The sequence below is a fragment of the Myotis nattereri genome, assembly GCF_964212035.1.
Source record: "Myotis nattereri genome assembly, chromosome: 3".
Classification (NCBI taxonomy): domain Eukaryota; kingdom Metazoa; phylum Chordata; class Mammalia; order Chiroptera; family Vespertilionidae; genus Myotis; species Myotis nattereri.
In genome coordinates this window covers 59,864,331-59,886,373 of record NC_138077.1, presented here as the reverse complement: position 1 = coordinate 59,886,373, position 22,043 = coordinate 59,864,331, and the positions used below count along the sequence as shown (strand labels likewise).

At 40.4% G+C, this 22,043-nt stretch overlaps 1 protein-coding gene and 1 pseudogene across 2 annotated transcripts in view; one reads left to right on the top strand and one right to left on the bottom strand.

Annotated features, from left to right (window-relative positions):
- The first annotated feature begins 3,263 nt into the window (after positions 1 to 3,263).
- LOC308515361 (butyrophilin-like protein 8) lies at positions 3,264 to 8,183 on the top strand (annotated as a pseudogene). The gene is made up of 3 exons: positions 3,264 to 3,315; positions 7,210 to 7,501; positions 7,921 to 8,183. The product of its transcript is annotated as a butyrophilin-like protein 8 (transcript).
- A 9,409-nt stretch (positions 8,184 to 17,592) lies between these two features.
- FSTL1 (follistatin like 1) overlaps positions 17,593 to 22,043 on the bottom strand; it is a 53,304-nt gene continuing 48,853 nt past the window's right edge. The window contains exons 10-11 of the mRNA XM_081087682.1: positions 21,534 to 21,610; positions 17,593 to 18,248 (exon numbers count right to left, since the gene is read on the bottom strand). Coding sequence (XP_080943808.1) covers positions 18,204 to 18,248; positions 21,534 to 21,610 — 122 coding nt within the window. The 3' untranslated portion in view covers positions 17,593 to 18,203. The remainder of the gene's footprint in view (positions 18,249 to 21,533; positions 21,611 to 22,043) is intronic.

The following is a 22,043-nucleotide window of genomic DNA, read 5'->3' as shown; positions in this document are numbered from 1 at the left end:
TAAGATTACAAATCAGTGAAATTAAAGGGGAAAGATGGAAATAGTCGCAAAAATAGAAAATGAAGCTACCTGATAAAAAGTTTTGAAGAAATGTTTAAATGAATGAGAATCCCTTTATTGCTCATTATAATTACAGCTTCCACATGGCACCCCTAATACTACAGTGGCTTTGAGACTCTCCAGTCAGGCTGGAGAATTCTGAAAACCCTCTGGGAGGTGAAAGAGGTTTGGTAGCCTGTGGACCTTCACAATGATGGGGTCTGTCTTGTGGTTTGCAGAAGGAGATACCAGAAAGGCAGTGGGGCCACTGGAGAGTGTGAAGGGAAAAGGAGACATTGTAATGCATTATCTAGGGAAAGGGTTGAATTTCAAGGGTTTGGGATAGTGCATGGCATATTTGTCCACTTACCCAAATTGTAACTGGACAATCAATGGGTCCATGCTGCCTGTCACTACTTGAGTCAATTCAGCAGAGACAGGGTTGAATCATATATGAGTGTTTATCCCAATACTGCCAGCAGTATGGGAGAGCAGCAGGTCATCCACAAAAATCTGCTCTGCACCCCACCATAAGCCAGCTGCTTCTGTTGGGTAGAGGGACAAAGATTACATGGGGAAGTAGGCAAAGGGTATGCCAAATGGGCAGTTTACAGGTAATATGGGCTGGAGATTTGCAAAGGCCTGTGGGCATGCAAAGGCTGGGGGGTCTTCAAAAGACTAGTGATATGCAAAGGGCTGGGGGGCGGTCTTCAGAGGGCTTGCAATTCTGATTTCTGCAACAAGGTTGTTAATCTTTCAGCTCTCTGATGGGGAGGATGGGCTGCATTTCCAGGTGAGCTCCCAGCCAGGTTAGAATGTGCCTTCTTTAACAAAACAATCACAGTTAATAGAGCATGATTAATATTTCTTACAATTATAGCTGGCCCCCAATATTCTATTTCTGTCCCTATCAAAAGTACACCATTCAGCTACTCATGGGTCAAACTGACTGTATTACAGGATAATGTAACATTCTCCTGACTAGAATGTTATTGAATAAAGAAGGGAGATCAAATGAAGGGAATTTTTTCCTTCAGCCACCTTGGGTAGGTTGCCTTACAAATACTTTCTTTTTTTTTTTTTTTTTTTGGCCAAAAATAATACAGCCATTAGAAATATCAAGTTTCGTGGAGCATCTTGGCGAGCTTTTGCAGCAAGACTTTGGTAATAACACTAACACCAAGCAGTCCCTGGGGACTGCCACACACCAGTCCCTTTGCAGAGATGCTTGACTCCACCTCGCTTGCTTCTCACCTGGCTGATCAGAGGGACCAGCTGTGATACAGGTAAGCTCTTTCAATAAAGAGTCCGTTTATTTGGGAGAAATTATTGGCCATGAACACAAACTGGAAAGCCAAATGACCGATAATGTGACTGAAGTGTTTAGATATCCACCCCAACTGTATCTGGTCCCTTTACATTTATGTATCTACATAGAGCTAGTTCATTGACTCCTCATAGTTTTCCTGTAAAATGAGATGAGAAGGGCATAAACCCTGGAGGCAATACCAGGATGCATGGCTGGAATTTTCTGTTTCGGCATAGTAGATACTCATCTTTAGTAGTGTATGAATTTCTCTTTTCTGTTTATTGTTTTTTTCCTGTTGAATAATAGAACTTTGTAAGAATATTACACCCAATTCAATTTAATGTAGTTAATGCAATAAACACTTACTGGGTGCCTATGACGTGTTGAATACCATGATGGACATAAGAAAGACAAAGAGGACCTTAGCCCTGTCCTTGGGGACATGACCTTCTAGTATGGATAATGAGATGTTGCAGACAGAAACTATGAAGCTAAGTAGACCAGGTTATAAAAATATTTTTAATGATGGAGAAATGCTTCCAAAATAGTGTCATGAGGAAAATTAACCGGACACTTAAACAGTATGTACAAATTGAGTTCTCCTAAGAAGATTGAAAGAGGATATTCCAAAAGGACAACAGTTCTCTGGGTGACAGACTTAAAAGTGATTGTAATATTCTTCTTTATTTTCTATTTTTTCAAACTTAATTTTAAAAAAATGAATCTGTGTTGCTATGCATCCCCTTTGGAATAGCAACTATATCTTTACAACAATACTTTAAGGATAATATTGGATATGTGTACAAAGATGTAAATACAAGATTATTTTTGAAACTCAGTGTATAATATCTAGAAATAAAGAACCTTCTAAAAGCCCATCCAAGAAAATTAGATAGATCCATTATGGAGCATATGAAAATGGATGATGTAAGTCTAAATTTATTGACATAGAAAGTATCCACAACCTATTGCTCAGTGTGTGTAGTATGGTCTCATTTTTGTGGAGGGAGAAAGAAAATGTTTATGTAAGTGTACACATAGTAGAAACTCTGGAAGAACATGCCTCAGAGCCTTGGGCACCAAGGATGGGTTTGATGGGCATAGTCTTCCCTGGAAGTAGAAAATAAAAGGAGTACATGGTATATGGTATATCTATGAACAGTAATAAAACCCATTAAAATCAGTCTGCTTATTACCATGTCCAGCAATTCTAAACAACAACAACAACAAAGATGGCATATAAGCCTCAGCTGCCTAACTTGTCCATGGGTCCCCTATTCTTATGAATGTACACATGTAATAAATATGATTATTTCCTCCTGTTAATCTGTGTCATGTCAATTTGATTATTAGGTCAGCCAGAATAACTTAGAGTAGAAGGAAAATTATTTTTCCTTCCCCACGCCTATTTTTATCCATTTGGGAAGGATCACTCCATAACTTCCCAGATACACCTGTATATCTTCTAACCATACCCCCTCCACTGTTGACGTTTCCCCAGCAATACCCGGAAAGGCCAGTGACAGTTGGCTTGTGAAGTTGTCACTGACCTCTCAGATATCATCTCAGGGCAGACTCATCCAAATGAATTTAAATGTGACTCCCTTAGAGAAAGAGCTTTGTATATTAGATAAATAGAATTCTAGGTTCAAACACATCTGCATAGGATCAGCCCGAGTGAACTTGACTCAGTAGACATCCCATAAGGAATGCTGAGGTGCTGGAAGTCTCTCCTAAGGGACTTAGCACCTTTGCTAAGGATGTACCTGGTGGGTGTGGAGTCTGGAGGAGGTGTCTGGGGGGCCTTCCTCAGATCTAGCGGGGTGGGGGGTGGGGGTGGGGGCTGGGCTATGCCTGACCCACACTCTTTTTCGGCTGAGGCAAGTTTTCTACCTTTCTTTTTGTTCCTTACAGAATGCCTTTCTTTTTGTTGACTATCAACATACTTCTGCTTATTTATGATGCAGGTGAGTTGCTTTTCAAAAACTACCTTGTGGATATTTCTAAGACAGCTTTGGAGATAGTGAAGAAAATAGTGATTTGGAGGTGTTTTTGTGTGTGTGTGTGTTTTAAAGCAAGTGATTTAATCTCTGAACCTCAGTCTTTTCATTTGTTTTATGCTGTATTTGTTTCACAAGAAATAGTGAAGAACAGATGGGGAAATAGACACAAATTGTAAAGCATTATTGTTTACTCTAATTTCATTTTTTAATGAGAAAAGCCTCCCCACACCCCCAATTTGGTTTGTCCATTTGAGGCCATATCTGGATAACTACACTTATTCACACCTATGATTTGAACTCGCCCAACTAAAAAAAAAAAAAAAACAAATCTGGGCCCTCCCCCCCGCCCCCCATATCCCTGCACTTCAGGTGACTCTGACATGTGCTGATTTATAGTATAAGTATCACAGGATATTTGAAATGAGATCTGTCCTGAAAAATCTGGATGGGCAGTTAACACAGGGTGTTCTTTTTTATAACTCTACTCAATTCTTCAAAAATGTTGGGATGCACAGTATATTCATGTTGAAATATTAACATAATTCAGCTAACTCCAAGTATGTATGCAACAATTTCTTTTTAAAAGGCATGTATCCAAAATCTGCAATGTAACTACTCTGAAAAGTGATGAAACATGTTTAGAGTTTTCAGGCACATCCTATCTCTCAGGGACCTATAGCAGTTCTGCTGGACTGCTGGTCTCTTCAAGCTCACAGCAGCTTGAAGGCAACAGGTCTCAGGCTCCAGGGATCTACTCAGGAGTTAGTGCAAGACCTGGTCCACCCAGGTTACTGTAACTGGGTACTGTGTGTGTGTGTGTGTGTGTGTGTGTGTGTGTGTGTGTGTGTGTGTAGAGGGGAGCAGTAGGTCAAAGTAAGATGATAATTCACTCGTGGTCAGGAACAACCCAAACAAATACATTAAAGGAATGGGGGCGTGTGTAGGTGAGGAAGAGAAAGGTATGTTAGTTCTAATTAATACCTTCCATTGTAGAGCAACTGTTGACAGCTTAATACTATGTGCTAGGTACTATAATAGGTGCTTCAGAAATAGTGTCTTTCTACAGTTTTTAAAGTGTTTTCCCATATTACTAGCTTTTTGCTGAGTTTTTACCTCAGCTTGTTAGGCCTTGGGAAACTAAAGACACATGGTCTAGAACAGTGATGGCGAACCTATGACATGCGTGTCAGAGGTGACACGCGAACTCATTTTTTTGGTTGATTTTTCTTTGTTAAATGGCATTTAAGTATATAAAATAAATATCAAAAATATAAGTCTTTGTTTTACTATGGTTGCAAATATCAAAAAATTTCTATATGTGACACGGCACCACAGTTAAGTTAGGGTTTTTCAAAATGCTGACACGCCGAGCTCAAAAGGTTCGCCATCACTGGTCTAGAAATAATACAGTGTGGCTCAGCAGTTGAGCATCAATCTATGAACCAGGAGGTCACGATTTGATTCCCAGTCAGGACACTGTTAGGTTGCCGAAGGAGGAATGCACGGAGGAATGCGGGAGGCCAGAGTGGTTAGAGATTACGAATTTATTCAAACATCCACGCACCAGGTGGCTGAGCTTGGATGGCTCCAGCACCCACTCAGGGGAGTCAGTGGCTTTTAAAGGACTTTTGGCGGGATTTTTCTGGGCGGAGACTTCTTTGTGCATACCCGGAGGGGAGATCATGGAATGTGGTCACCGCGAGTGAAAAGTGGTCTTCAGCAAAGGGAATGTCCATAGTGAAATGACCTGAAAAGCCAGTTCCAGGGGGAAGGGTACCAATTCAAATGCTCCATCAAACCTAACAGGCACATGCCCGGGTTATGTTCTTGATCCCCAGTGTGGGGCATGCAGGAGGCAGCTGATCAATGATTCTCTCTCTTTATTGATATTCCTACCTCTCTCTCCCTCTCCCTTCCTCTCGGAAGGAAAGCAGTAAAAATATATTTAAAAGAATGCAGATTGAAACAAATAGAAGAGTTATTCAAGTTTAAATAGGACCATCTGCAGACACATCAGAAGTTAGCTTTTATATTACCAATCACATCACCAGTCGTTTGTGTTCCATGATTTCCTGGCTAGAACCTTTGGATTCCTGAGTCTGAGACCCTTTCCTGAGAAGCTTGAATTAAGGACCCTTCATGAGCAAGTTACATACTCTTATGAGAGAGATTGGGAAAAGGGGCAGCTTACTAAGGTATCCACCCATTTGATTCACTCCTCTGTCCATCTGAAAAATGACTAAGCCATGTCTCTAGGATCCCAAAGCATTTCATAACAACCTGGGGCAGGTGTTCTCATCCTAATTATATAGAAGGAACCTATAACTCAGAGATTAAGTGACTTGCCCAATGTGAAATGACTTAGGCATTGGGGAGACTTAGAACTTGAATTTACACATCTTCAGACTAAGATTTATTGATAACTATAATCCATTGCTTCTTGATTATAACCACATTAAACAAATAGCAGCAATTTGAGCAAGACTCGAACTGAAACAGGCTCTCCCTCATCTTGAGCCTTCAAAATTCAACTGGAATATACCATTGTACCCCTTTTCTTTTTAAGCATACAAACATACAGAGATATATGGGGATAACCATATCACAAATTGAAGCAAAATGTCCAGCAACAGGGATATGTTAATGTTAAATGCATTCTATTTCCTTTATAATTTCTCTTCCATGTTTTCCAAGATATTTTTTTCAACCATGGTTGACATTCATTACTATTCTGCATTAGCTTCAGATGCACAGCAAAGTGGCCAGAAATCATGCACTCTACAGAGTGGTCCCCTGATGTCCCAGCACCCACCTGCCCCATACTCCGTTATCATGACATTATTGACCATAGTCCCCATGCTGCAATCCATATCCCTGTAACTATTCTGTAACTACCAATTTTTACTGCTTAATTCCTTCACCTTTTTCACTGAGTCCCCTAACCCCTGCCCCTCTGACATTTGTCAGCCTGTTCTCCGTTTCTATTTTGTCTGTTTATTTTGTTCTTTAGATTCCACATATAAGTGAAATCATATACCATTGAATTCTTGCATCTCCACCTTGCCCACTGCAGATCTTGGGTCTCTCACCTCCATAATAACGTGATCTCTTTATATAGGCTTTGTTTGCTCTATTTCTCTGGAGAATCCTGACTAATATGTCAGATAGCTTATTACGTGTTTTCAATGAGCTAGATTTGTTCTAAAAGCTTTTCCTGAATTAATTCATTTAATCTTTTTTCTAACACTGAGGTAGGAATTAAGGAAAGAGCATTCTGTACCTAGCATAATGTGGGGACAGACAAATCACACACATTGCAAATCTCACCTTCTATGCCCATCTTTGGGCTCATTCTTTCAATCTTCCAATGATTTTGTAAATGCCAAATTTCTGTACTAAATTTCTATCTGCTTGAAACAGCCACAGTGATTTCCTTTACCTGTTACTAAAACCCACCTAATACAGTAGGCACTGGTCTTGTTTTATTATTTTTTAATTTAATTTTTAAAAATTAAATTAGAGAGAGAAACATCAATGTGACAGAGAAGCAAGCATCCATTGATTGCCTCAAATACTCACCCTGACCAGGAATCAAACCTGCAACCTGGTTATGTGCCCTGACCGGGAATCAAATCTGCAACCTTTGGTGTATGGAATGATGCTCCAACTAACTGAACCACTGGCCTGGGCAGTATTCACTGGTCTTTATAAGTGCTTTCGTAAGTTCATTGCTTCTTTAGCCTTTTCAGGGATGTTACCCTCTCCTGCCATTTCTCCTTTGTGGAGGGCACAGAAAATCTTGAGTTTTCTTAGGAAAGAGAAGACATCCCAGAGGATTATGAGGTAAAAATTATAAAGAATATTTCCACTTCTTCGGGTACTATGGGGTTTTTTTTAAAGTTTTCTCTAAGTTGGTTTACCAATTTCACAATAACACAGAGCAACTAAAGAACCAAAACTCTTTGTATGAGGGAAGAGTCTCCATGGATCAGGTTGAAATTTCTGAGGGGACTCTATCACTTTTACTAAGAAATGTGGGTTTCATGGATGAAGCTATCTACAAGTGCTCAGCCATCACACCATATGGAAGATTGGAAAGTACAATTAAGCCAATAGTAGAAGGCAAGGAATTACTTGGAGATCTCACAGGGTAGTGGAGGGAGGCATATGGCAGAATTCCTCCAGGGTAGGAGCTGAAAGAGTGGGAAGTTGACAGTGAGAATTATTTGTTATCTTCTGTATTTCTCAGCAGAGCATATGAGGTCAGTGGGAAATTCGAAATGAATCCCCCAAAAGGGGAAGATTCCAAAATAAATACAGCAGTAGTAGTACCTGAGACCCAGAGGGCAGGAGCATACATGTTTCCTGATTTTCTCTCACTGTGCCTGGATCAAAATTTTAACTACAGTAAACCTCAAGATGTGTTGCCTACATAAAAGTTAATGTAAAAACTCAGGGCAAGATTTCTGCTAGCCCGATCCTCCTGGGGCTGAAATAATAAAGGAACTAATTGCTTTGTTAATTTTTTTTTTCAACCCAACTCTGAAATACCCCAGGTGTATTTGATAGGATTGATGATGAGGACGTGGCCATGTGCATCTCCAAGGGCTGGTACCTCCAGCCCAATGTGACCTGGTTGGACCGGGCAGAGAGGGACTTGAGCAACCACAGTACCGTGGAGGTCCTGGAGGAGCAGATGAATGGCCTCTCCAGGGTGTTCTCCAACCTGAAATACCCTGTCAAGTTGAATGAGAAATATGTCTACCCACATAACAGCGTCAGATGTGAACAATCAACCCTTCAGAATCATCTGCATGTACCCAAGTAAGTGAGTGAAGGCAGGTTGTATTTCACCACTGGGAAGTTATCAATCGTTAATATTTACTGAATGCCAAATGTATCAGGTACTTCTGGGCTCTTTGGAGATTTAAAGAAATATCAAAACATAAGCTTGTACTTTGGGGCAAGAGAAGGTGGTAAAGTGGAGTCTCTTTGGGTTTGAAAAGAGACCACACTTCAGGGACTGACATTTATCCCGATGGATGTGGCAGTTATTATTGATGAGGCGTCTGTTCCCCTGCTAAGCACATCAACTTTATGATGTGACAGGCCATTTATCAGCCTCTCACCACATGCCTGGCACATTATATATTTCATTTTAAGTCCTTCCTCCACCTTGCAAGGTAATTGTTATTGTCCCCCTCCTTTATGAGGAATCCAAGAAGTTAAATAGACTAAGGACATGGCTAATAAGCACAAGGGTTAGGATTCAAACCCATGCTTTCTGAATCCAAACTTCATGCACCTTGTTTTCTTATGCCACACAGCATTTATATACCTAAGACCACAAACTGCGTGAATTGATCGAAGTCCGGAGAAGGGGAGCCCCTGTGTGATAAGTAATGAGACCAGAAATGAAGTTCCTGCCTCATTCGTGAGTCCTGGGCAGTCTTAATGTTGCTATGTAGCTACATTCTGGGGACCTTCCAGCTCCTTGATAGAGTCCTTGAGAGAAAATTTGATGGGTAATTTTGTGTGTGTCAGTTCTGTTGCTTTCAAACTGTTTCCTGTCCCTCAAGGAGGGATTTAAGGACTTGAAAAAGTGTATAAGAAAAGGAACATGTATCTATTGAATATAAATGGTACGTTAGGGTGGACCTATGTACGTTCACATATCACATTTAACCCCACAGTGATCTCTGAGGTAGATATTATTACCCCATTTAGCAGTGAAGGAAACAGAGAGAAGGTCAAGTTCTAAAGGCCACAGAGCTGAAAGTATTAGATCCTAGGATTGAACCCAGGCCTAAATGTTAGCAAAGGCCTGTGTACTTTCCACAATAACATAGTTGACTCAGGGGCAGTAAGTTCCTATTGTAGCATCCAGAGCCTCAGGCGACGTCATCCAGACATGCTGCCACAGGTGGCTCTACCTGCCTCTCCTTTCAGGAGGAAGGTGATGGTGGTGATTAAACTTGCACCATAGGCTAATTCCTTCTACTTTCCCATGCCCCTGACTTAGATCCTTACCAAGAGCTCCTTGGAGGGTTAGATCTGGCAGGGACTTTAGCCGTCATCTTCTACTAACCACAGCATGTAGGAGTGAGGAAACAAGGCCAGAGAGGTGAGATAGTGGTCCAAGGTTGTACTGACTCTACCTGAGAAGTCTGAAGGAAGTCTGACTCCATGCAAAGGTTGATTGGTCACCTTTCAGGTTTGGTAAATATGGGCATGGCAGTTAATCAAGCATTCAAGACCCTTTTGCAATACTGGATCTCCCAGTAACTTGCTGTGAATATTTTACAACTATTAAAATTATACCCTAAAAATTTTAATGACATAGGGAAAGGCTCCCAACATAATGTTAAATTAAAAAAGCAAGATGTAAGCTTGTATGTGTCATATGAGCCCAACTTGTTTAACTGTTCGCATATTAAAAAGATAGGATGAATAATAATAATAACTATTATTATTAATGACAATCACTAGTTATATCTGCATAATTGGATTAATTTTTTTTCTTCTTTTTACTTGCCTGTCTTCTGCAACATTCTATAATGAATATGCATTATTTTATAATCCAAGAGAGCTATACTTTAAAAATCTGTTTAAACACCTTTACGAAATATAATTCACATGCCATAAAATTCATCCATTTGAAGTGTGCAATGCAATTGTTTTAATATATTCACAGAGTTGTGCAATCATTATCATTCTCTAATTTTAGAATATATTTATTACCCCAGAAAGAAATCCCATACCCATTAGCAGTCACTCCATTCCTCCCAGTATGCCTTCAGTCCTAGGCAAACACTAATCTGCTTTCTGGACAATAGATTTTACTATTTGAACCTTTTATATAAATGGAATAATACAATATGTGGTAATTGGCTTCTTTCACTCAGAATTATAATATTTTCAAGGTTCATGTTATAGCATGTATCAACACTCCATTTATTTTTATTGCTGAATAATATATTTCACCATATGGATATACCACATTTTATCCATTCATCAGTTGATGGAAATTTGGATTATTTTCACTTTTTGGCTATGATGAATGATGCTGAATATTGGTGTATAAGTTTTTGTGTGGACATGTTTTCAGTTTTCTTAGATATATACTTAAGGAGGAGAATTGCTTTGTCATGTGCTAATTCTAATTTTTTAACTGTTTGCAGAACTAACAGACTCTTTTCCAACGTGGTTGTACCATTTTACATTCCCACCAAGAGTGTGTGTGTTTCATTTCTCAATATTATTGTCAGCATTCATTATTATCTGCCTTTTTAAATTTTAATCATCCTAGTGGAAGTGAATGGTATCTCATTGTGGTTTTGATTTGCATTTTCCCAATGGCTAATGATGTTGAGCATCTTTCTATGTGCTTATTAGTGATTTGTATAATCTTCTTTGGAGAAATAGTCATTTAAATCATTTTCCCATTTTAAAAAATGGGCTACCTATTTTTTTTATTACTGAGTTGTAAGACTTTATATATTTTGGATTCCAGTCCCTTATCTAATATGTGATGTACAAATACGTTCTCCCCTTCTGTGGGTTATATTTTCACTTCTTGATAATGTCCTTTAAAGCAGAAAAGTTTATTTGCCTAATCCAGGATCACAAATATTTACTCTTATATTTTCTTCTAAGAGTTTTATGATGTTAGCTGCTGCATTCAGGTCTATGATCCATTTTAAGTGAATCTTTGTATCTGATATGAGTTAAGGGTCCAATGTCATTCTTTTGTGTATAGATATTCAGTCTTCTCAGGACCACTTATTGAAAAGACTATTCTTTCCCTATTGAATTCTCTTGACATCCTTCTAAAAAAAACCTGATTATAAATGTGGGATTTATTTCTGGACTCTCAATTACATTCCTTTGAACTATTTAACCTTATGCCAGTACTACACTGTCTTGATTACTGTAGCTTTTTAGTAAGTGTGGATCCTCTCCTGATCCACATACTGTGGATCCTCCAGTTTCATTCTTTTATTTCAGAATTGTTTGGGCTATTTTTGTTTTGATGTTTCCATTTAAACTTTAGGATCAGCTTATCAATTTCTTCAAAAAGGCACCTGGGATTTTGATATGCTTGGGATGCATTTCTTTCCTTGAATTGCCTAATGGACTCCTGCTCATCCTTCAAGATTTGGCTCAGACTCTAAACCCTTTTTAATTCTCTTACTCTCATTTCCATTTGTTCAATATTTCATTCACTCATGAAATATTTGTTGGGCTACAACTCTGTGCCATATTCTCTGTTAGGCATTGGGGATGCAACAAGGAATAAAACAAATTCCTACCCTCGTGGAGTTTACGTGCTAGTAGTGGGAAGAAGTAGACAGGAAATAAACAGATCATTAAAATATGTAGTATGTCACTGAATGAATCCTTTTAATATGAAATACAAAAACAGGCAAAATTAATGTATGCTCTTAGAAGTCAGGATAATGGTTACTTTGGAGCAGGAGGGAATAATGGCTAGAAGAGAGCATGAGGGGATTCCAGAGGTGTTGGTAATATTCTGTTTTGTTTGTGTTTTTTTACATCTGGGTGCCATGTTCAGTTTGTGAAAATGTTGAGCTGGCTGTGTTCAGTTTGTGAAAATTTTGAGCTGGACACTTACATGAACTTTTCTGTATATATATATACATATATATATACACATATATATAATATTTTAATATAAAGTATCAGATGGTGAAGTTGTGTAGAGAAAAATAAAGCATGGCAGGCAGATTGGAAAGAGGGGGTTGGGGGACAGAGGGTTATAATTGTAAATAGGCTGCAATTTCCAGAGAAAGCCTCACCAAGTGTTTAAATTTTAACAAAGATTTGTAGGAAGTGAGGAAGCCAGGCCTTAAGGTGGGTTTGAGGAACAGTAAGAAGACCAGTGGTTGGAATAAAGAGAATGTGTAGGAGAGTGTAAGAGACAATCTCAGAAAGATAACAGGAGGCTGGATTGAATGGCACTTGCAGGCCATTATAAGGTTTGGCTTTTGCTAATACTATGGTAAGAGATGGAAAGCTGTTAGAGGGTTTTTAACAGAGGAGTGAAATGATCTGACTTATATTTTAAAAATATCTTCCCAGCTCCTTTTGAGAAAAGACCCAAGAACGCCCAAGTGTGGGAATAAGTTTAGGAGATTGTTACAATAATCCAGGTAAGAGAGGATGATGACTTGGTTCAAGGTGATATTAGTGAAAGTGATGAGAAGAAATTGGATTATGTACATATATTTTAAGGTAGAGCAAATAGGATTTGCTGAGAGATTAGATGATAAAGTGAAAGAAGGAGCGGGTCAGTGATGACCAAGGCTTTTGCTGGAGCAACTGGAAGAATGGAGTCAACATTTATTCTGATCAGAAAGTCCTGGAGTTTGGTTTGGGATGTGTTAAGTTAGAGATGCCAATGTCAGATATGTGAGGGGCAATGAGGAGTAGATGGTTGGATATGAAATTAGAGTTTAGGAGAGAAGTCCAGGCTTGAAACATAACTATGGGTGTTGTCAACCTATAGATGGCATTTCAAATTATGAGACTAGATGGACTCACAACGCAGTCGTTATAGATGGAGAAGAGTAGAGGTTCAGACACTGAGTCCTGGGACCCTCCAACATTTGTAGGTCAGGGAGATGAAGAGAAATCAGGAGAGGAGAATGAGAAGGCGTGGACATTTAAATGGAAGGGAAACTAGGAAAGCACCATGACCTGGAAACCAAATGAAGAAAATGTTTCAGGGAGGAAGTGGTGTGGTGAGCTGTGTCAAAAGCTGCTGATGGTTGAGAATAGATTCTTTCAGTGGAGGCACATGGACTACTTGTGGAATCTGAGAATAGATTACTGGACGGTTAACACAGAGGACAGTTTCTTTTTCAAAGGGGAGCAGTAGAAAAATGTGTATTAACTGAAAAAGTTACAGGGTTTTATTTTCCTTTTATTTAGATGGGATAAATAATAGTGTTTGTTGATAATGAACAAATGGAGAGTGTGAAGTTGATGTTGGGGAGAGGGCGAAAATTACTGAGTAATGTCTTCTACTAGGCAGAGGGGATCGGGTTGATGCACAGGCAGGATTTACTGTAAATAAGGTTATGTGAAAGGTGGTTACACAGAGTAGATGGGCAGATGCAGAAAGGGGAGTAGTGTGGTGTTTGTGGAAATTCTTTTCTGCTTGCTTCTAATTTTCTTAGTGAAATGGGAGGCAAGTTATCCGCTGAGTGTAAGGCTGGGATGGTGATGTGGAAGATGTGAGGAGAAAGCATGAAATAGCCACCTAGGAGAGTAGGTGAGAATAATTAAAGAAACAGAACAGGGCCCTGGTTGATGGTTCAGTTGGTTGGAGTGTCATCCTGTACACCAACACATGCGGGTTAGATTCCTGATCAGGGCACATACCTAGGTTGCAGGTTTGATCCTCGGTTGGGGTGCATATGGGAGGCAACCAATTGATCTCTCTGTCTCCCTTTATCTCTTTCTCTCTCTCCATATCCTCTGGTAAGAATTAAAAGAAAGAAAGAAAGAAACATGACAGGCTTCCTGGGCACTACTAAAGGCACTTCTGAGGTTTGTGGTCATGAGTTTAAAGTGAAACCCCTCAGCATGATTGTGTTCTTTTTTCCAGCCACATTCAGCTGCTCGTGTGTGGACAGAGAATAGGAGGAGAGTCGGGCTAACCAGATGTGGAGGTTTTGCCATGCAGGTATGACACAGGAAGACAGATGCAGGCTAGGCAGTGATGAGAATAATCAATCATGGGATCTAAGCTGGGTTAGGAAGGATGAAGGATGCCAATGGAAGAAAGGATGGTGAAAAAGGTGGTAGGATTATTTGTTTTTTTATCCTGATGGCAGCCAAAAGATTTTTGGAGTTGGGTACTAGAGATAGTGAGATGGAGGATAGACGGTAGTGTTTGGAGAGTTTCAATGCCTGAAATTGAGATAATTTATTTTTACTTCCTGAATGCATACATACTGTAAGAGCATGGTAGAAGGTTAGGAGAGGCCAGCCAGTATTGAAAAGATAAGTATCACATGATCTCACTCATATGTGGGATACAATGATCAATATAAATGGATCCAGAGACAAGATAGCACTGAGCAGACCATCCAACCTCGGGGAGAAGGCAGGGGAGGGGGGATTAGAGATCAACCAAAGGACTTGTATGCATGCATATTAGCATGACCAATGGACACAGACACTGGGGCGGTGGGGGCTTGCCTTCAGGGGTGGGAGCAGAGGGGAGTGTTAATCGGGGAAAAAGGAGACATGTAATACTTTAAACAATAAAAATAAATAAATAAATAAATAATAAAAATAATGAATTGCATCACAGCCTGTTAAAAACCTGTTAATTGAAAAAAAAAAAAAAACAATAAAAGTGGTTGTGGACAAGATACTCTTCAAATTTGGTTTAAGATTTTCTTCTTTGAATGAAAATTTGAATAATCAAACTATGATTAATGAGATCAGTAATCTATAACAATAACATAACTGAGTTAGCCTTTTAATATTTGATATGCATTTGAGTAATACCCCAAATCCAATCAAGGTATCCTGGCTATAATTTTAGAGAAGCAAGACTTCAACACATGATTAAAATTAAGAAAGCATAAACCTCATCAACCATAATGAGCTCTTTCAGAAGATAGTATTATTGGGGTGGGGATTACATGTCTATAATAATCACTGGGACATGGGAGAGGAAAGCAAGTGTTGGTCATGTGTCTCCGGGACAGAGTAGAACAGAGGGTCTTAACCCACCAACATCAGTCCTCTTGGGAATATTTGTTCCTATGGATAATGCATGTATAGCAGGTAAAAGCCATTAAGGTTTCCCAGGCAGACCCTGGCATACCCCCGTGCCACCTGCCCAGGATATTTGGTTCTCATAGTTTCCCTGCAGCCAGCCTCACCTGATGCCATTTCAGTCTCATAAGACCCATGAGGGCTTTAACCATTTCTCAATACAGGAATGCTCCCTGACTTCTTATCATTTCCTACCCCAGACCCGCCATCCATCATTCTTTTAAATAAACTTGTTCTATCCCTGAGTAAATCTTCTCTCCCAGCTGCAGTTCCAAGATTTTATTAGGAGAAAATTTTTCAGGCCTCTTTTAAGGTTCCTGAAACCCAGACCCACCTACATCAGGTAAATATGTTCTCATAACTTTACTTAGGGAGGAGGTAAGGGGAAAGGAAACCAATACGACTGTTATTTTAATTTCTTTATTTATCAAGAATAAAAAAAAAGAATCAGGAGTTACAAAAACAAGTTAAATGCAATATGGAAGCCTACTAAATACAAATACATTTCACAAACACATAGGCAACAGAAACCTGTTTAAATTGCTTCTTGAAATTTGACTATTTAAAAACATAAGTGTAAAGGAAAGACATTCAGACTGGTTCACATGGACTTACTGGCAGGTGGAGGAGCCCTGCTTTCCAAAAACAGTGATGGAGTTGAGTCATGGCATGTGAGGTCTCCATGGACACCGGTGGGGAGTACATGTCTATAGTAACAGATGCTGTAATTAATATGTTTATAAAATAGTATACACACAGAGAAAGCCCAAGGAAGCTTGCAGACTAAGCCTTGTGCTTTTAGAGAGCTGGAGGAACTAAACCCAATTTAATCCTGTTTATTTGCTCCCTGTAAGACTCCCCAGACTAGGCTACTTAGCAGCTTTCCATGAATGGTCATCAGATCACATGATTCTGTGGTGCAGGTAATAGCTTCCCTATTTACAGGAGGAATGCAGATTTGCTCTTAGGAATTCAGTGTTGTAGGGTAGGTTAAATCTTGGATGGCAACCATTGTCCTAAATGTAACAGGTGAGAAGACACTCTGGTTTCTTGCTTTAAACAAATTGGTATTCCTGCTCTCATTCCCATAGTGTCCGAGTATTGGCAAACTTGATCAAACCGTGCTGCTGGGGTTCTCCAAGGCACTTGGGCAGGGAGGTGCCTTTCGGACAGCACAAGCGGGGTTCCAGGGGAGCGTTTAAGTGGGATGTCGATAAATGCTCAAAATTCTAAACAAAGTGGAATGTTCTCCTTTCAAAGGAGAATAAGGACATTGTTTAGAAGAAATTCCATTTCCAGTACAACTTTCTCAGAGTTGCCTGTGCAGTACAATCTACATAATTTCCCTCTAATGGTCTGAAAATGAGATCTTATGTCAAGTTTTAAATCTCTGTTATTCCAAATGCTTGTTAAGTATGGTATTGAGTGGGGTTAATAAGGACACAGGCCAAAAGACGTAGGAAAGACTGACTGCTCACCAATAACAATGTTAACATTAAATTTCCACTTTTCCGCTCTTGAAATGGGAAACTTCCTTTTGTCTTCATCTCTAAATGGAAAGCCATTTCTGTTTTCAAGAAGGTTTAAGAGGAAATGCAAAAGTGAAGACCAAGAGGACTGGTTTTCTTCCCGCTCTTTTCCAGGGCAGGGTTTACCCAGAGGGCTCTGCGTCACACACCGCACAACCCGTGGGGCCATTCACTGAGGTCAAACTTGGTCAGCTTGTTGTTGGCTATCCGAATCTTCTTCTTATAACAATAAGTTTGCATTTGTCCTAAGAAGGAAAATCCCAGGAACCTGTCTCCTCTGGGCCAATGATCATAACCACAGGCTTTACAACTTATGAAATGGAAAGGCTAATGCATTCCTACCTGCTCAGTGAGGAAACTGAGGCCCAGAAATAGGAAGAGCCAGGGCCAAAGTCACTCTCCTAGTTAGCGGCGGATCAACGAGCATTTTGATAGGCTGGGATATCTAAGCCTTGCTTTGGCTGCTCTTGTCTCCATCCTTTGAAATACTGGCTAGCATGAACTTAGAATAATTGAAAACAAATTAGCTTTTGGATCTAGAAAGCGTGTATGGAGACGCTTCTCTTCCCCTGGCTTCTGGCTGAGGTGTCCACTGCTCCTGGGGTAGACTGCTGACCCACTGGGAGCCAGGGGCAGTCTCTGGGCTACAGCAAGTATGCAGCAGGGTGGGAAGTCTGGGTTATAGCAGTCCCTGCACCAGGAAGAACCCAAACTCCCCCACCTCTGAAATGGTAGGACTACTGAAAAATAATTACAAAAGCTTAATTCCTAGTCAAGAAAATAAAATATAAAAGAACAACAATAACATAATGATAATAATTGAAAAATGAAGTCAACTTGCCAAAAAAGTTTTACAGAAAAATAGCACCTTTGGTAAAAAGTATTTTTAAAATTTGGTTGGGTCTCTAAGGGGCTGGAAGTCCACAAGTATCTGCATCATTTGGGTGCACGCTCCCATAAACTCCATCAAGTATGAGGGACACTGGGTAACTAGCCAATGGCTGTGTATCTAGAAGCAGTGGTTGGGGCCATGAGAAACAAAGACGCTGGAGCCTTATGCCGACTGGAAAGGGCTGGAAGCAGAATGCGTTCTTTTCCACTGAGCTTCCCAAATCCCTCCTCTAGGGATAGTCTGCTAAGTTCTCTCTGGCACTGTTTGCCTCCCTGCAGCGTGTTTAGAGCTGCGGTAGACTCAGAAGTGGTTCAGATCTGGGTCCGCTCCTCTCCCAACCCTGATGTAGTTTCCTTACTTGCCTCCAGCCCCCGAGCCCCATTTATACAGTTTCTCTTAAATCACTCCTAGAAATGAAGGCTATGGCCCTTCCCCTCCTAGCCAGCCACCCCCGTTTCCTTTATTGCAAAACAAATAGACGAAATAAAACGTGTTGCTATACAAGCAAATACTGGTGATTTGGCGATTGTGGCAGACACTTGTGTATACTGGACTCAGCGCTGAAGTGGAGGAGAAGGTGCCGGGCTCTGGACACCTTCCCAGGTGCCTCCTTACTAGATCTCTTTGGTGCTCACTCTCTTGGTCTTTTCAGCTGTTTCCTTTGAGAAGCAAGAGAAAAAATAAATGTTATGTAAAAAAAAAATCAGTGGCATTTACCTAGTCCTCAATACTTTATCTAGCATTGACAGATTCATGCTTATGCTGAATTTTAGTTCTGGTTACTTGTCTGTCTCCTGCATGGATGGCAAACAACTTGAAGGCAAGGAACATGTTTTATTCACAATATGGTCACTTAGGGGCTGTCACGGAATTAAGAGCTGACCCTATTTGAATTCCTATGAAACAATCAGACCACACATTTTGATGCCTGTCTTAAAGATGAAGAGAAGGCTACAAAATGGAAGTGCTACAAGACGTCCTGAGTCCAAGTCCTGAGAGGCTTGAAGAGCGACAGGCCCTGGAGGCACAATACCTGGGCTTCGATCATGGCTGTGCTACTTTCTGGGAGGTTTGGGGCATATTATGAAGCTTTCCATGCCTCAATGTCTTCAACTACAAGACGAGGATAATAAAGTACCATCTCTTACAGCAAGGATACATTTCTTCAAAAGGAGACATTTTTCTTACAGCCAATAAGCTCATGAGGAGACATTCAACGTCAATCATTAGGGAAATGCAAATAAAAAAAAACTATAGTGAAATGCCACTACACAGGGATGGCTAAAATAAAAAATAACGGACAATGACAAATGTTGGCAAATTTGTGGAGAAATTGAAACAGCCTGGCACTTCCTCAAAAGATTAACAGGGTTACCATATGATCCAGCAATTCCATTTCTAACTGTTACCTAAGAGAACTAAAAACACAAAACTTTTACAAGAATGTTCATAACAGTATTATTCATCATAGCCAAAAAGTGAAACCTAAATATACACCAGCCTATGAATAGATACACAATATGTGGTATATTCATATCATGGGATGTTATCTATATATATAAAAGCCTAAGTGACTGGCCGACCTGCTGACAGCTATGATGAACAATGACCAACAGGGGGCAGACGCTCAATGCAGGAGTGATAGCAACTTTACAGAGTGCCCTCTTGTACTCCGAGACCTCAGGGGATGTCAGACTGCCAGTTTCAGCCCAAATCCTGCAGGCCATGCCGAGGGACCCCACTTGCCAGAGGGACCCTGCTCACTCTGCAGATGCCCTTTGAGCCCCGGTGCCACCCCAGGTGCAGCAGGCCAGAGAAGGGCTGCGGGAGGTTGGCTCCAGGGCGCGTCCAGCTTGTCTAGCCCAGTCCCGCCCCTCTGGCCACCTTCTAATTAATTTCCTTTCAATCTGTGCACTGGGGCTGATTTTATCCATAAAAAAGGATAAAGCATATATTTCAACAGTAATTGAAAAATCTTTAATAAAAAAAAAAGAAATGAAGCACTGATTCATGCTATAACAAGGATAAACCTTGAAAACATGCTAAATGAAAAAAGACAAACAGAAAACACTATGTATTGTATAATTCGATTTACGTATGTCCAGAACAGGAAACTCTATAGAGTTAGAAAATAGGTTAATGATTGTAGAGTGACTTCTAATGGGTATGAGGTTTCTTTTGGGGATGATGAAAATGTTCTGGATACATAGTGATGGTGGCTGACAATCTTGTGAATATACTAAAAACTATTGGATTGTACACTTTAAAGGTGCGAATTTTGTATGTGAATTACAACAAAAAAATTAATAGGAAATAAAAACAACAGTGACTGGTATCTAACAGACACACTGTTGGTGCCCTGTCCATAGCCCTGGTCTTTAGCATCGCAGTTCACTGACATGGCTTCTTACTGCCAGTACTTGCACCTCTTTCTCTGGTTGGCAGGCCAGAAATGCCAGGTAATTTATGTTTGCTGGAGGGATCCTTGCCAATAGCTGACAGGAGTTCTGGTAGGAATACCCTCAGGCATGAAAACTGCTCCCACAGTTCCTCACGAGGATTAAGCTCCGCTTGCCTACAGTGATAACTGCTGGATACGCACTCTGTTACTTCCTTCCCATCCTGAGCTCACTTCCCAATTTCCCTTCTGGTGTTGCCTGGGATTGCCTTCCAAATAAACTATTTGTACCTGAGTCCTTGCCTTAGCATCTGCTCTTGAGGGAACTCACATAGACAGAGACACTTAAAGATGAGAGCTATTCTAATTCACTCCCCGCTCTCTACTCTGATCATCTCTCCATCCTAAATGCAAGGAATTCCTATGGACTTCGTTTTTTCTTTTGTGGAGTTGTACTCATCTGGAAACTCAAGACTGCTGAAATATGGAAAAACAGAAGATGGGAGATTCTGCATTGGCTCAAAAAACTGACATGAGGTTTCTACACTATTAGTGATAATAACAAAATGCATATAAAATCAATAAATATGAACAGTTACTATTAATATTAACAATTCTTTATTTTCAAGTAAAATATTTCACTCAATAGTTTAGCAGTTCTTATGACCTTTATATTCCTTAAAAACTTCTAGGAGAGAAAAAAAACAATCCTGTAGGTTGCTTAGTGTAAAAAAAAACCCCACAAAACTTCTATGAGAGAGAGAAGGCTTGAATGACCAGACCCAGTCTACAGGCAGGTGGTCTAAGGTGCAATATCCTTTGTTAAGACTTTGGTAAACGAGTGGAAGACAGGTCCGGGAGTCCAGCATACCCATGTTTTCTCCCTAGGCACTTAGCAAAATATGTCAGTGGATCACAATTCTGCTAAGAACCTTTTACCCAAGAAGGCCTTCAGCTTGACATAGAACCTGAACAGAATTCTTATATCTCAAGTCTCCAGGAAGCAGAACCTCAAAGTTTCCTGTATTTGTCATCCCAGGCTGTTTTCTAGCCAGCTTAATATTTAACTTAAATCCTTTCTGTTCCAGTCCAAATCCACTAATTTCACTGAGAGCCAACTGTATACCAAGCCCTATGCTAATACAGGGCTGCAATGATGAGCAAGCTATACTAGTAGAGCCTGGCCTTCAAGAATCCATGGTCTTTGGGTCTGGCCACTGGTTGTGACAGAAAACAGTTAACTTATTTAGCCCATGTTCATTTGCAAACCACTTGCAACCCATTTGCAAATCACCAACTGGCTGATTCTTATTTATTAAGCAATAAATAAGTTGCCAAGTTGTAATCTGCTAGGACCCGTGGGACCCTGCAAGGACCCCACCAGGGAACTGTATCGTAGTTTGATACTATAGGTGTATCATTCAGGACCTACTGTACTAAACAGAGTGCATCTTCTTGGTCTCCCAGGACATTAGGCAACATCTGAGTGGTGGAAGGGTCTGGTGACCCCAGAGATACCCGAATCAGCACAGAGGCTGCAACTCACCTGGTGCTTTTGGAGCTCTTGGACATATCTGGTCATCTCCTCCTCTGTCTGGGTCTGGGCCCTTTTCTGATTCTTTCCTGCAAGAAGAACCAAGGCTCAGAGGTGGCTGAGGGAAGCCAGTTGGGGGTCCCACTGGTATCTATTTTCTAGGTCTTTAATTTCATCTCCTATTTAATCAGTAGAAGAGATGAATTATCCACATTCCTCTGACACCTCCAAATTAACTCACTGCAAATAAAGCATCCTACCCCAACCCTTCTCTGGCCTCTGTCCCTAGTGACTTTAACTGCTCCAGCCCATCCTTTCCAGGAGCTGACCCTGCGGAAAGAACTACAGAGAAAATCTGGACCCTGACTCAGGCATTCTTCTGGGGCAGTGATTCCCTACCTTTCACAGGTCCTGGAGAACACTTCAAATACAAATGCTTAGACTGCACCTCCAGAGACTCTGAATTAATTGTTATGAGGCAGGGCCTGGGCACCGGGTTCTGTAAAGCTCTCGAGATGGTTC